General features: G+C 43.9%; 1 protein-coding gene across 2 annotated transcripts in view; it reads right to left on the minus strand.

The window, feature by feature from the left end:
* LOC115175139 (C-terminal-binding protein 1-like) overlaps nucleotides 1–15,728 on the minus strand; it is a 40,896-nt gene that overhangs the window by 9,554 nt on the left and 15,614 nt on the right. For both annotated transcript variants that reach the window (XM_029734357.1, XM_029734363.1), the window contains 3 exons: nucleotides 9,181–9,335; nucleotides 3,674–3,818; nucleotides 1,677–1,883 (listed from right to left, as the gene is read on the minus strand). In XM_029734357.1, the coding sequence (XP_029590217.1) occupies nucleotides 1,677–1,883; nucleotides 3,674–3,818; nucleotides 9,181–9,335 (507 nt within the window). The remainder of the gene's footprint in view (nucleotides 1–1,676; nucleotides 1,884–3,673; nucleotides 3,819–9,180; nucleotides 9,336–15,728) is intronic.

A 15,728-nucleotide genomic window follows, 5' to 3' on the forward strand; every position in this document is an offset into this window, starting at 1 on the left:
AAATACTGTAGTTACACCAAAGGGATGCAATAAAGGTGAAATCCTTACAGCATATACCATGCCTGTTAAGTAACAATTCACAGCAAACAATGGCATATAGAAAAGCTATCGAACACTACTGAACAATCCCATATTTTAACCTCTTATGGCTAGGGGGCAGTATATTCACGGCTGGATAAAAAACGTACCCGATTTAATCTGATTATTAGTCCTGCCCAGAAACTAGAATATGCATATAATTATTAGCTTTGGAGAGAAAACACTCCAAAGTTTCTGAAACTGTTTGAATGGTGTCTGTGAGTATAACAGAACTCCTATGGCAGGCAAAAACCTGAGATGCTTCTGTTCAGGAAGTACCCTGTCTGAACATTTCTTGCCCTTCTTTATTATCTCTATCGTTTACAAAGGATCTCTGCTCTTACGTGACACTTCGCACGTCAACAATGGAGTCTCAGAGCCCGGGAAAAACAGGAATGACGTAATTCAAAGCCCTGGCTGAAGCACACGAGAGCAAAAGCTAAGTGGTCACTCAATGGACTAAGCCTTACGCTCGCGACCCGCCCCGCCCCCGGCTTTCTTTTTTTCCCTCAGTATACAGACAGGCAGATTCCCGGTCGGAATATTATCGCTTCTCTACGAGATAAATTGCATAAAAATTGGTTTTAAACAGCGGTTGACATGCTTCAAAGTACGGTAATGGAATATTTAGAATTTTTTTGTCATATTTTGCGTAATGCTCATGGCCGAGATTTAGCGTTGGGATAGTGTCTAGAACACACGAACAAAACGTCTTGATGGAACATAACGATGGATTATTTGGGACCAAACCTACATTTGTTATTGAAGTAGAAGTCCTGGCAGTGTATTCTGACAAAGAACAAGCAAGGTAAGAACATTTTTCTTTTCGGAAATGTGATTTTGGTGAAGGCTAAACTTGCAGGGTGTCTAAATAGCTAGCCCTGTAATGCCGGGCTATGTACTTAGATTATTGCAAAATGTGCTTCATCCGAAAAGCTATTTTAAAATCGGACATATCGAGTGCATAGAGGAGTTCTGTATCTATAATTCTTTAAATAATTGTTATGCTTTTTGTGAACGTTTATCGTGAGTAATTTAGTAAAATCACCGGAAGTGTTCGGTGGGAATGCTAGTTCTGAACGTCACATGCTAATGTAAAAAGCTGGTTTTTGATATAAATATGAACTTGATTGAACAGACATGCATGTATTGTATAACATAATGTCCTAGATGTGTCATCTGATGAAGATCATCAAAGGTTAGTGCTGCATTTAGCTGTGGTTTTGGTTTTTGTGACATTATATGCTAGCTTGAAAAATGGGTGTCTGGTTATTTCTGGCTGGGTACTCTGCTGACATAATCTAATGTTTTGCTTTCGTTGTAAAGCCTTTTTGAAATCGGACAGTTTGGTTAGATAAAGGAGAGTCTTGTCTTTAAATAGCTGTAAAATAGTCATATGTTTGAAAAGTGTACGTTTTCGGATTTAGAGGAGTTTGAATTTCGCGCCCCGCCCATCATTGGATATTGGAGCAGACGTTCCGCTAGCGGAACGTGTAGATGTAAGAGGTTTTAACAACCAATTATCCACAATCATATCTTCAGCTAATAGCTAGTTGGGTAGTGTAATACAACATTGTACTGAAAGATCTCGGACTAACCGAGGCCGATGATGCCAAGTGTCTCCCCGCGGATCCGCGCCGCTCCGGACGCCACCTCTCTGATCTGCTCCACGCTCTGTACGCTGGTGCCCTCGTGCAGTGCCTGGTGAAGCCACGTGGTTCGTCTGTACAAGTTCAGGATGTGACACAGTGTGGAGTCCGCTGTCTCCTCCACAGATGCTGCTGGCATGTTACACACTGCTATCCCTATTGGGGGAGAGGACTATTGTAAACAGCTACTCGTAGTGTAAGGTTTACTTTAGTTTACTTTATAAAAAAGTTGTTTTTATTTTGGAGATCTGAGCAGTTGCACTTTGTTTTAAATGGAATTCCATAACATGCAGAAAATTACACTGCTCAAAAAAATAAAGGGAACACTTAAACAACACAATGTAACTCCAAGTCAATCACACTTCTGTGAAATCAAACTGTCCACTTAGGAAGCAACACTGATTGACAATACATTTCACATGCTGTTGTGCAAATGGAATAGACAACAGGTGGAAATTATAGGCAATAAGCAAGACACCCCCAATAAAGGAGTGGTTCTGCAGGTGGTGACTACAGACCACTTCTCAGTTCCTATGCTTCCTGGCTGATGTTTTGGTCACTTTTGAATGCTGGCGGTGCTTTCCCTCTAGTGGTAGCATGAGACGAAGTCTACAACCCACACAAGTGGCTCAGGTAGTGCAGCTCATCCAGGATGGCACATCAATGCGAGCTGTGGCAAGAAGGTTTGCTGTGTCTGTCAGCGTAGTGTCCAGAGCATGGAGGCGCTACCAGGAGACAGGCCAGTACATCAGGAGATGTGGAGGAGGCCGTAGGAGGGCAACAACCCAGCAGCAGGACCTCTACCTCCGCCTTTGTGCAAGGAGGAGCAGGAGGAGCACTGCCAGAGCCCTGCAAAATGACCTCCAGCAGGCCACAAATGTGCATGTGTCTGCTCAAAAGGTCAGAAACAGACTTCATGTCCACACGTGGGGGTTGTGCTTACAGCCCAACACCGTGCAGGACGTTTGGCATTTGCCAGAGAACACCAAGATTGGCAAATTCGCCACTGGTGCCCTGTGCTCTTCACAGATGAAAGCAGGTTCACACTGAGCACATGTGACAGACGTGACAGAGTCTGAAGACGCCGTGGAGAATGTTCTGCTGCCTGCAACATCCTCCAGCATGACCGGTTTGGCGGTGGGTCAGTCATGGTGTGGGGTGGCAATACTTTGGGGGGCCGCACAGCCCTCCATGTGCTTGCCAGAGGTAGCCTGACTGCCATTAGGTACCGAGATGAGATCCTCAGACCCCTTGTGAGACCATATGCTGGTGCGGTTGGCCCTGGGTTCCTCCTAATAATGCAAGACAATGCTAGACCTCATGTGGCTGGAGTGTGTCAGCAGTTCCTGCAAGAGGAAGGCATTGATGCTATGGACTGGCCCGCCCGTTCCCCAGACCTGAATCCAATTGAGCACCTCTGGGACATCATGTCTCGCTCCATCCACCAACGCCACGTTGCACCACAGACTGTCCAGGAGTTGGCGGATGCTTTAGTCCAGGTCTGGGAGGAGATCCCTCAGGAGACCATCCGCCACCTCATCAGGAGCATGCCCAGGCGTTGTAGGGTGGTCACACAGGCACGTGGAGGCCACACACACTACTGAGCCTCATTTTGACTTGTTTTAAGGACATTACATCAAAGTTGGATCAGCCTGTAGTGTGGTTTTCCACTTTAATTTTGAGTGTGACTCCAAATCCAGACCTCCATGGGTTGATAAATTGGATTTCCATTGATTCTTTTTGTGTGATTTTGTTGTCAGCACATTCAACTATGTAAAGAAAAAAGTATTTAATAAGATTATTTCATTCATTCAGATCTACGATGTGTTATTTTAGTGTTCCCTTTATTTTTTTGAGCAGTGTATATAATATTTGACCTAGTAAGCCTGCAAGTCTTTGGGTGAACATCTAATATAAAGTTGAGAAAGAGTAGTGCAGGGCCTCACCTAAATCTCCAGCCGACTTGATGTCGATATTGTCGAAGCCACTGCCTATGCGGACGATGATCCGAAGTGCCTTGAATTTCTCCAGGTCCTCCCTTATTAGCGTTATGGTGTGGTACATTAGAGCTCCTACAGCCTCGTTCAGTACCTGCCAACAGAAAGCTCTCAGGTTTAGTACACAGAGGACAGTTATATAGCACCCTTCAATAATTAAAAAAATATATAGATATTGAAATTTACATGCTTTTTTAGAGTTTTTTAGAGTGAAGTACATTGGAAAAAAGCAAACGAAAATGCAAGACTGAATTGGAGACAAAACAAGCAACAAACAAAGAAGGTAGGCTTTTGAAAAAGTAACTATTTTTCACAAAATTGTACAGTTATCTTAGCTAGCTGAATTGTTTACCAGTTGCTAAGCAGTTGCTAGGGACTCTCCTGGTTAACAAAGAATAACAAAGAATATCTATTTAACAGAAGAAAAGAAAGACAAAATAAGGACAGAAGAAAAAGGACAATAGTTCAAGAAACAACGTTTCTATTGCGTTTCTATTGTATTTCTATAGCTTCTTCAAGCTTTCCAAGATGGCGTAGCAGTCAGACATCCTTTGTCCTCGTCTTGTCCCATGTGTATGTCTTTTTGTCTTTTTCTTCACATGTCTTTTTGTATATTTTTTTCTAGAAACTCAACTTCGAAACACTCCTGCAACCCGCCTCACCAAATGTGGTGCTGATCTGTTTTTTTATTTTTAATCTTTTTTCAAAAGTATTATTCACCTCGTAAAGCTATCGCCAGTTTTGTACAACGCGACTCAGACCAGAGCATACCGGACCTATTTTCTCTACATATCCCCGAATTTCTACCACAAGCTCTGGACATTTACACCTGGATCTTGCAGCTGACTAGCTGCTATCCGAGTGACTATTGACTAATGTCAATTCCGGAGCAAACACCAATTATCCTGGAGCTAGCCAGCTGAAGAGTTCCATCAGCCACTCCTGGGCTACAAAAACCTATCCGGACCCGTTTTACTGCTGATGCGGAGCCCCACCGGGCCTTCACGACTGGAATTCCAACGTTATCTGCCCGAGGGAGTTATTCAACTGGCCCCTCCATCGCAACGTAACCTGAATACCCATCTGCTAACTGCGGCCCGCTAATCGTTAGCTGTCTTGAGCATATCGGCTGCTATCTGAACAGGTCTATCGAACAATCTTCTTGGGCCACTATAACTATAACTATTTTGACAATTGGATTGGTCCGCTCTACCACACGGAACCCACTAATCTACCAACGGAAACACACGGGGTGGCTAAAAACAGACGTCCATCTTCTGCTAGCTTGCCACCCATTGCTCGGCTAGCTGTCTGAATCGCCGTGACCACAACCAACCTCAGTACTCACTGGACCCTTATGATCACTCGGTTAAGCATGCCTCTCCTTAATGTCAATATGCCTTGTCCATTGCTGTTCTGGTTAGTGTTAATTGGCTTATTTCACTGTAGAGCCTCTAGCCCTGCACATTATACCTTATCCAACCCTTCCGTTCCACCATCCACATCACCTGGTTTCAATGATGTTTCTAGAGACAATATCTCTTTCATCATCACTCAATACCTAGGTTTACCTCCACTGTATTCACATCCTACCATACCTTTGTCTGTACACTATACCTTGAATCTATTTTATCACCCCCAGAAATCTGCTCCTTTTACTCTCTGTTCCGGACGTCCTAGACGTCCAATTCTCATGACTTTTAGCTGTACCCTTATCCAACTCCGCCTCTGTTCCTCTGGCGATGTAGAGGTGAATCCAGGCCCTGCAGTGCCTAGCTCCACTCCTATTCCCCAGGCCCTCTCTTTTGATGACTTCTGTAATCGTAAAAGCCTTGGTTTCATGCATGTTAACATTAGAAGCCTCCTCCCTAAGTTTGTTTTATTCACAGCTTTAGCACACTCTGCCAACCTGGATGTCTTAGCCATGTCTGAATCCTGGCTTAGGAAGACCACCAATAACTCTGAAATCTCCATCCCTAACTACAACATTTTCAGACAAGATAGAATGGCCAAAGGGGGCGATGTTGCAATCTACTGCAGAGATAGCCTGCAGAGTTCTGTCCTACTATCCAGGTCTGCACCCAAACAATTTGAACTTCTACTTTTAAAAATACACCTCTCTAAAAACAAGTCTCTCACCGTTGCCGCCTGCTATAGACCACCCTCTGCCCCCAGCTGTGCTCTGGATACCATATGTGAACTGATTGCCCCCCATCTATCTTCAGATTTTGTGCTGCTAGGTGACCTAAACTGTGACATACTTAACACTCCGGCCATCCTACAATCTAAGCCTGATGCCCTCAATCTCACACAAATGATCAATGAACCTACCAGGTACAACCCCAATGCCGTAAACACGGGCACCCTCATAGATATCATCCTAACCAACTTGCCCTCTAAATACACCTCTGCTGTTTTCAACCAAGATCTCAGCGATCACTGCCTCATTGCCTGCATCCGTAATGGGTCAGCAGTCAACTCCACTTATCACTATCAAACGCTCCCTGAAACACTTCAGTGAGCAGGCCTTTCTAATCGATCTGGCCTGGGTATCCTGGAAGGATATCGACCTCATCCCGTCAGTAGAGGATGCCCCATTCAAGAAAATTAGAACCAGGAACAGATATAGCCCTTGGTTCTCTCCAGACCTGACTGCCCTTAACCAACACAAAAACACCCTGTGGCATATGCATTAGCATCGAACAACCCCAGTGAAATGCAACTTTTTAGGGAAGTTAGAAACCAATAAACCAATAGAAACCAATAAACCAACAGGCAGTTAGAAAAGCCAAGGCTAGCTTTTTCAAACAGAAATTTGCTTCCTGCAACACAAACTCAAAAAAGTTCTGGGACAATGTAAAGTCCATGGAGAATAAGAGCACCTCCTCCCAGCTGCCCACTGCACTGAGGATATAAACTCTGTCACCACCAATAAATCCACTATAATTGAGAATTTCAATAAGCATTTTACTACGGCTGTCCATGCTTTCCACCTGGCCACCCCTACCCCGGTCAACAGCACTGCACCCTCCACAGCAAATCGCCCAAGCCTTCCCCATTTCTCCTTCTCCCAAATCCAGTCAGCTGATGTTCTGAAAGAGCTGCAAAATCTGGACCCCCACAAATCAGCTGGGCTAGACAATCTGGACCCTTTCTTTCTAAAATGATCTGCCGAAAATGTTGCAACCCCTATTACTAGCCTGTTCAACCTCTCTTTCGTGTCGTCTGAGATTCCCAAAGATTGGAAAGCAGCTGCGGTCATCTCCCTCTTCAAAGGGGGGGATACTCTTGACCCAAACTGCTACAGACCTATATCTATCCTACCCTGCCTTTCCAAGGTCTTTGAAAGCCAAGTTAACAAACAGATCACCGACCATTTCGAATCCCACCGTACCTTCTCCGCTATGCTATCTGGTTTCAGTGCTGGTCATGGGTGCACCTCAGCCACGCTCAAGGTCCTAAACGATATCTTAAACGCCATCAATAAGAAACAGTGCTGTGCAGCTGCTTTCATTGACCTGGCCAAGGCTTTCGACTCTGTCAATCACCACATCCTCATCAGCAGACTCAACAGCCTTGGTTTCTCAAATGATTGCCTCGACTGGCTCACCAACTACTTCTCCGACAGAGTTCAGTGTGTCAAATCTGAGGGCCTGTTGTCCTGGCCTCTGGCAGTCTCTATGGGGGTGCCACAGGGTTCAATTCTTGGGCCGACTCTCTTCTCTGTATATATCAATGATGTCGCTCTTGCTGCTGCTGAGTCTCTGATCCACCTCTACGCAGACGACACCATTCTGTATACTTCTGGCCCATCTTTGGACACTGTATTAACAACCCTCCAGGCGAGCTTCAATGCCATACAACTAAATGCATGCTCTTCAACCGATCGCTGCCTGCACATGCCCGCCCGTCCAGCATCACTACTCTGGACGGTTCTGACTTAGAATATGTGGACAACTACAAATACCTAGGTGTCTGGTTAGACTGTAAACTCTCCTTCCAGACTCACATAAAACATCTCCATCTCCAATCTAAATCTAGAATTGGCTTCTTATTTTGCAACAAAGCATCCTTCACTCATGCTGCCAGACATACCCTCGTAAAACTGACCATCTTACCTGTCCTCGACTTTGGCGATGTCATTTACAAAATAGCCTCCAACACCCTACTCAACAAATTGGATGTAGTCTATCACAGTGCCATCCGTTTTGTCACCAAAGTCCCATATACGACCAACCACTGCGACCTGTACGCTCTCGTTGGCTGGCCCTCGCTTCTTACTCGTCGCCAAACCCGCTGGCTCCAGGGCATCTACAAGACCCTGCTAGGTAAAGTCCCGCCTTATCTCTGCTCACTGATCACCATAGCTGCACCCACCCGTAGCACGCGTTCCAGCAGGTATATCTCACTTGTCACCCCCAAAGCCAATTCCTCCTTTGGCCGACTCTCCTTCCAGTTCTCTGCTGCCAATGACTGGAACGAAGTACAAAAATCTCTGAAACTGGAAACACATATCCCTCACTAGCTTTAAGCACCAGCTGTCAGAGCAGCTCACAGATCACTGCACCTGTACATAGCCCATCTATAAATAGCCCAAACAACTACCTCTTCCCCTACTGTATTTATTTATTTATTTATTTTGCTCCTTTGCACCCCAGTATTTCTACTTTGCACACTCATCTACTGTCAAATCTACCATTCCAGTGTTTTAATTGCTATATTGTATTTTCTTCGCCACCATGGCCTATTTATTGCCTTTACCACCCTTATCTCACCTCATTTGCTCACATTGTATGTAGACTTATTTTTCTACTGCATTATTGACTGTATGTTTGTTTTACTCCATGTGTAACTCTGTGTTGTTATATGTGTCGACCTGCTTTGCTTTATCTTGTCCAGGTCGCAGTTGTAAACCTGGTTAAATAAAGGTGAAAAAATGTAAAATAAAAATAAATAATAGAAAAGACCACTTTTAACTAATGTGTCATCAGAATTCAAAGCAAACTGCATTAACTGTGGCTGTGTTGTTTACTCCAAAGGCCCTGACATGGGCTCTCCATTGGGCTCTTGTAGTAGTAGCTAATCTTTCAAATCAAATCAAATTGTATTGGTCACATACACATGTTTAGCAGATGTTATTGCTGGTGTAGCGAAATGGTTGTGTTCCTAGCTCCAACAGCTCAGTAGTTTCTAACAATTCACAATACAATACACAAATCTAAAAGTGTATTGAGGAAGAGAGAGATGGTCTTAACAGCCTGGCTATTGTTTTTAGGACATCGTTAGTTACGGTATGTTAGCAAGCTTGTTTAGCAGCACAAGGTCTTGCTTATAGTATGGTCAACAAATACTGGTTTTAGGCCAGGGAGTCTTTTTTGAATTAACATGAAAGAGGTAGCATGTAAATTAAGCTGAGCAGACAGATAATCATTTGGCATGGAGAGGCAGGGCAGCACCTTCTCATGGATCTCCTGGGTGGACTGGGCATCACAGAAGGCCACAGTGGCCACGTCTTTTAGGATTGGCATCTCTATGGTGCAGTCACGCCCGTCCAGCAGGGCCACCAGGGGCCGTGGGTTCATGGGCACGTTCATGATAGGCGGCCGAATGCCTGCAGACAGAGAGAGTGCATGGGTAAAACATACTGTATTTGACATCGTATTCTACTGGTATGGGTTGTGAATTTGGCATTGTCGTGTGGGAAAATTGCAGTTGTGTTTATGAGCATATACACTGAGTATACAAAACATTAAGAACCCCTATGGTTAGTTGTGGCTGTGAATTTGCCTTTCACAAATTTCAAAATACAATACCGTTTTGGAATGCAAATGCGTACTACTGACAGTGACGCACAAATATCATACACCCCCAAAAATGCTAACCCCTGCTATTATAATGGTGAGAGGTTAGCAGGTCATGGGGGTGTGATATTTGAGTGTCTGTAAATTTCTCACTATTCAATATTGATGATTCATTCAGGACTTTCCGTAATCATGGTAGCATCCACATTAATGTAGAAGTGTTTGGAAACATACACTACATGACCAAAAGTATGTGGACACCTACTCGAACATCTAATTCCAAAATCATGGCCATTAACCTGTTGGGGATAGGGGGCAGTATTTGCACGGCCGGATAAAAAACGTACCCGATTTAATCTGGTGCCTACTCCTGCCCAGTAACTAGAATATGCATATAATTATTGGCTTTGGATAGAAAACACCCTAAAGTTTCTAAAACTGTTTGAATGGTGTCTGTGAGTATAACAGAACTCATATGGCAGTCAAAAACCTGAGAAGATTTCATGCAGGAAGTGGCCTGTCTGACAAGGTGTTGTTGTTCTTGCCTCTGTTTATTGAAGAGTCAGGATCTTAGCTGTAACGTGACACTTCCTACGGCTCCCATAGGCTCTCAGAGCCCGGGAAAAAGCTGAACGATGTCGAGGCAGCCCCAGGCTGAAACACATTATCGCTTTTGACAACTGGCCGATTAGAGGACAAAGGAATTAGGCGCGTGCCCGAGTCGACCCAGTGATATATTTTCTTTCGGCTGTTTACCTAATTGCAGATTCCCGGTCGGAATATTATCGCTTTTTTTACGAGAAAAATGGCATAAAAAATGATTTTAAACAGCGGTTGACATGCTTCGAAGTATGGTAATGAAATATTTAGAAATCTTTTGTCACGAAATGAGCCGTGCGCGTGACCCTTATTTACCATTCGGATAGTGTCCTGAACGCACGAACAAAACGCCGCTGTTGGAACATAACTATGGATTATTTTGGACCAAACCAACATTTGTTATTGAAGTAGAAGTTCTGGGAGTGCATTCTGACGAAGAACATCAAAGGTAATCAAACTTTTCTAATAGTAAATCGGAGTAGTGGTGAAGGCTAAACTTGCTGGGTGTCTAAATAGCTAGCCCTGTGATGCCGGGCTATCTACTGAGAATATTGTAAAATGTGCTTTCACCGAAAAGCTATTTTAAAATCGGACATATCGAGTGCATAGAGGAGTTCTGTATCTATAATTCTTAAAATAATTGTTATGTTTTTTGTGAACGTTTATCGTGAGTAATTTAGTAAATTCACCGGAGGTTTGCGGGGGTATGCTAGTTCTGAACGTCATATGCTAACGTAAAAAAGCTGGTTTTTGATATAAATATGAACTTGATTGAACAAAACATGCATGTATTGTATAACATAGGTGTGTCATCTGATGAAGATCATCAAAGGTTAGTGCTGCATTTAGCTGTCTTCTGGGTTTTTGTGACATTATATGCTAGCTTGAAAAATGGGTGTCTGATTATTTCTGGCTGGGTACTCTGCTGACATAATCTAATGTTTTGCTTTCATTGTAAAGCCTTTTTGAAATCGGACAGTGTGGTTAGATTAACGAGAGTCTTGTCTTTAAAATGCTGTAAAATAGTCATATGTTTGAGAAATTGAAGTAATAGCATTTCTAAGGTATTTGAAAATCGCGCCACAGGATTCAACTGGCTGTTACGTAGGTGGGATGAATTCGTCCCGCCGGTCCTAGAGAGGTTAACCCAAATGCCAGCCGCACCAACGTGTCAGAGGAAACACTGTACAATGTGTCCGAGTGAATGCGCCTTGTCCGCCGCAGTAGTTGCTAGAGTGTGATGGGACAAGGACATCCCGGCCGGCCAAACCCTCCCCTGACCCGTACGACGTTGGGCCAATTTTGTGCCGCCTCATGGGTCTCCAGCTGCGACACAGTCCGGGATTGAATCCGGGTCTGTAGTGACGCCTCAAGCACTGTGATGCAGTGCTTTAGAACACTGCGCCACTCGAGAGGCACACTGTTTTGGGAAGGCTTTCCACTAGATGTTGGAACATTGCTGAAGGGACTTGCTTCCATTCAGCCACAATAGCATTAGTGAGGTCGGTATTCTAATTCATCCCAAAGGTGTTAGATTGGGTTGAGGTCAGGGCTCTGTGCAAGCCAGTCAAGTTCTTCCACTCCGATCTTGGAAACCATTTCTCTATGAACCTCGCTTTGTGCATGGGGGCATTGTCATGCTGAAACAGGAAAGGGCCTTCCCTAAACTGTTGCCACAATGTTGGAAGCACAGAATCGTCTAGAATGTCATTGTATGTTGTAGCATTAAGATTTCCCTTCACTGGAACTAAGGGGCCTAGCCCGAACCACGAAAAACAGCCCCAGACCATTATTCCTCCTCCACCAAACTTTATAGTTGGCACTATACATTGGGGCAGGTAGCGTTCTCCTGGCATCCGCCAAACCCAGATTCGTCTGTTGGACGTGCTATTTCATGAAGCTCCCAACGAACAGTTCTTGCGCTGACGTTGCTTCCAGAGGCGGTTTGAAAGTGAGTGTTGCAACCAAGGACAGGCGATTTTTACACACTACATGCTTCAGCACTCGGTGGTCCGTTCTGTGAGCTTGTGTGGCCTACCACAGAAATCTTTCAAACTGACCTGTTCAAATGGTGGCATCCTATGACGGTACCACGTTGAAAGTCACTGAGCTCATCAGTGAGGCCATTCTACTGCCAATGTTTCTCTATGGAGATTTGTGCATGAATTGGCTGTGTGCTCGAATTGTATACACCTGTCAGCAACAGGTGTGGGCGAAGCAGTTGCCGTACCAGGCGGTGATACAGCCCGACAGGATGCTCGATTGTGCATCTGTAAAGGTTTGTGAGTGTTTTCGGTGACAAGCCAAATTTCTTCAGCTTCCTGAGGTTGAAGAGGCGCTGTTGCGCCTTCTTCACCACGCTGTCTGTGTGGGTGGACCGTTTCAGTTTGTCCGTGATGTGTATGCCAAGGAACTTAAAACTTTCCACCTTCTCCACTACTGTCCCGTCGATGTGGATAGGGGGGTGCTCCCTCTGCTGTTTCCTGAACTCCATGATCATCTCCTTTGTTTTGTTGATGTTGAGTGAGAGGTTGTTTTCCAGACACCACACTCACAGTGCCCTCACCTCCTCCCTGTAGGCTGTCTCGTCATCATTGGTAATCAAGCCTACTACTGTTGTGTCGTATGCAAACTTGATGATTGAGTTGGAGGCGTGCTTGGCCACACAGTCATGGGTGAACATGGAGTACAGGAGAGGGCTGAGAACACACCCATGTGGGGCTCCAGTGTTGAGGAGCAGCGGGTTGGAGATGTTGTTTCCTACCGTCACCACCTGGGGGCGGCCCGTCAGGAAGTCCAGGACCCTGTTGCACAGGGCGGGGTTGAGACCCAGGGTCTCGAGCTTAATGACGAGTTTGGAGGGTACTATGGTGTTAAATGCTGAGCTGTAATCGATGAACAGCATTCTTACATACAGTTGATGTCGGAAGTTTACATACACCTTAGCCACCCAGGTAACAAGGAACGTAACTGAGACATTTGTAACATTCCCCTTAAGTCTTCCAGAGGTACTGAATGTCATAGCCCGTTTGGGACATTATAGGCACATTCATAACGTTTCTAATAAGTATTATAGAGGTTATAAATATCCGTTCGCTATACAGACATCAAGGGAACTTTAAAAATGTTCCTTGGTAGTCCATGAAAGGTTCTGAATATCATGTTATTTTGGAGATATCCTAGGAACATTTCATAAGGTTACATTTAGAGCTATGGTTTTTGTCTTCATATAACGTTACAATCGGAATAATATAAATACATTTTGGAACGTCGTCTGTAAGTCAAGTGGTGGTACACTTTTAACGTTGTCTTTCTAATTGTGTAGGAACATTTGTTACGTTCTAAATAAGTACTTTAGATCCCAAGATATTGGGGCCAGCATACTTGTGCTTGGAGTAAAGGAAGTGGATCCAGCTCTTCCCCTCTGCAATTTATTTTTCCATAATTCTACCGATTTAATAAATGTATGGAAATTCATAATGTAATTTTGACCTCAGTATAGGCCTATGGAAGAGGGAACGATACCTACAAATAATATTGTTTTATTATATTAATTTATGAATGTAGCCTATAACAATAATAATAATTTTAAAAAATCATTATAAAGCAGCTAGCAGTAGTGGTGGCCTGACGACGGTTCATCCTGAATATTCCTTTTGACTCCATTATCCGTCATTGCAAATATCAAAGTGGGTGTGGCAACTAACAATACTGAGGCTGGAGCCAGAAAGAAACACCTACGGTACTAAACAACACAGCTGAACAGCGAAGATGCCATTGACTCCGACTGACCGAACACAGTTCACCTCTTGGAAGTTTTTACGAAAGGTAAGTTATCCAGTGTGTACTATGTAAACCAAGTAAGTTAGTGTACTCCCAGCTCCCCAGATAAAGACATTTTGATGATGTCAGGCTATCTAACTAGCGAGGAAGCTTGCCAGTTAGCTAATTAAGTTGTGATTCAAGATGGATATTATGGATAACGTCTTGCATAGTAGAGATTAATGTTCTTTCTGTTTCTTTACGTAGTGTTCTGAAGATTGAAAATGTCTTCAAAAAAAGTAAACCTATGTGTTGTCTAACTGGTTATTCATTTTAAATGGACAAGTAAGGCAGTACAATTTCATTTTGTACTGTATGTGTAGAGGCTTTGTCATATCATTTTTTAAGCATTTTCAGACTGTTAAATCCGCTGGTGTAACACAGATGTCAAGTACTTCAAGAAAGAGAGAATACTGAACTAAATTGTCAAGGGAGAAAACCACCCTTAAGAAAAAAAGGGGAGAGAATGAAGACAATGACAATGAAAGTGGATCTAGTCTCATCAGCCAGTCTGACACGAAGAGTGAAGATACCAGTCCTACTGAATCTGACAGCAAAAGTGAGTCAGATAGTAAAGTTGAGGCAGTGGAAGTTACTCCTCCAAGACTGCCAACACATGCTGAGGAAGAGTCAGATGGTGAGCTTGAGGCAGTGGAAGTTACTCCTCCAAGACTGCCAACACATGCTGAGGAAGAGTCACATGGTGAACATGAGGTAGTAGGTGGTACTAAGCCAAGACTGCCATCACACAGTAACATAGATTCAGAGACTGAAGCCAATGCTGGTTGTGCAATTCAGGAGACAACTGACTCTGACATTGAAGATGTTGAAAAAGATTCTACCTTCAGAGAGGACCTGGCAACCTGGATAAGTGATTTCCAAGTGAAACACAATGCTGTTGATGCACTTCTGAAGATGCTGCAGTCTAATGGTCACCCAGATTTGCCTTCCACTGCTAGAACTCTCCTAGAAAAGACCAATGTTTTTGTTGAAGTCAAGTCTAATGTGGAGTTTGTCAGGTTTAAAGTGAAGGTGGAGTTAGTGAAACATCTAAGCATCTATCCTCAATCTGTTGTTGGAGATTTGAATGTTTTAGAAATATCCCTTAATCTGGATGGTCTCCCTTTGTTCAAAAGTACTAATATGTCATTATGGCCACTTTTGTGCTCCATCAATCTATCACCACCCACAGTGTTTCCTCTGTTACTTGCAATAGCATCATCGAAACCAAGCTCCCAGGAATTCCTCAATGACACTTTGCTGGAGCTTAAAGAGTTGATGCAGACTGGCTTGAAGTGGGGAGACACAACACTGCAAGTGAAGGTTTGTTCTGTAACATGTGATGCACCTGCAAAAGCTATGGTAAAATGCATAAAGATGTTTTCTGGCTACTGTGGCAGGTGCACACAAAAAGGCAGGTATGATGGGAGGATGACGTACCCGCAGGTAAAAAACCTGTGTCTCAGAACTGACAAATCCTTTAGGGAATTGGTACAGCCAGAACATCACCATGAAGGGAAAACCTTTCCTTTTTGCATCCTCCCCATTGATATGGTGAAGTCATTCCCAATTGACTATATGCACCTTTGTTGCCTTGGAGTAACCCAGAAGCTCTTGATGATGTGGACTAGGGGAAAGACTGGGGCCAGGTTGTCGTTGGTGCAAGTCAAGGAGGTAAGTCAACGACTAAAACCGACTAAAGGATTCAATTCCAGACTGCTTTGCTCGCAAACCACGGGGATTGGATGACCTTGACCATTGGATGGCCACAGAACTCAGAC

This window comes from Salmo trutta, chromosome 3 (genome assembly GCF_901001165.1).
Source record: "Salmo trutta chromosome 3, fSalTru1.1, whole genome shotgun sequence".
Classification (NCBI taxonomy): domain Eukaryota; kingdom Metazoa; phylum Chordata; class Actinopteri; order Salmoniformes; family Salmonidae; genus Salmo; species Salmo trutta.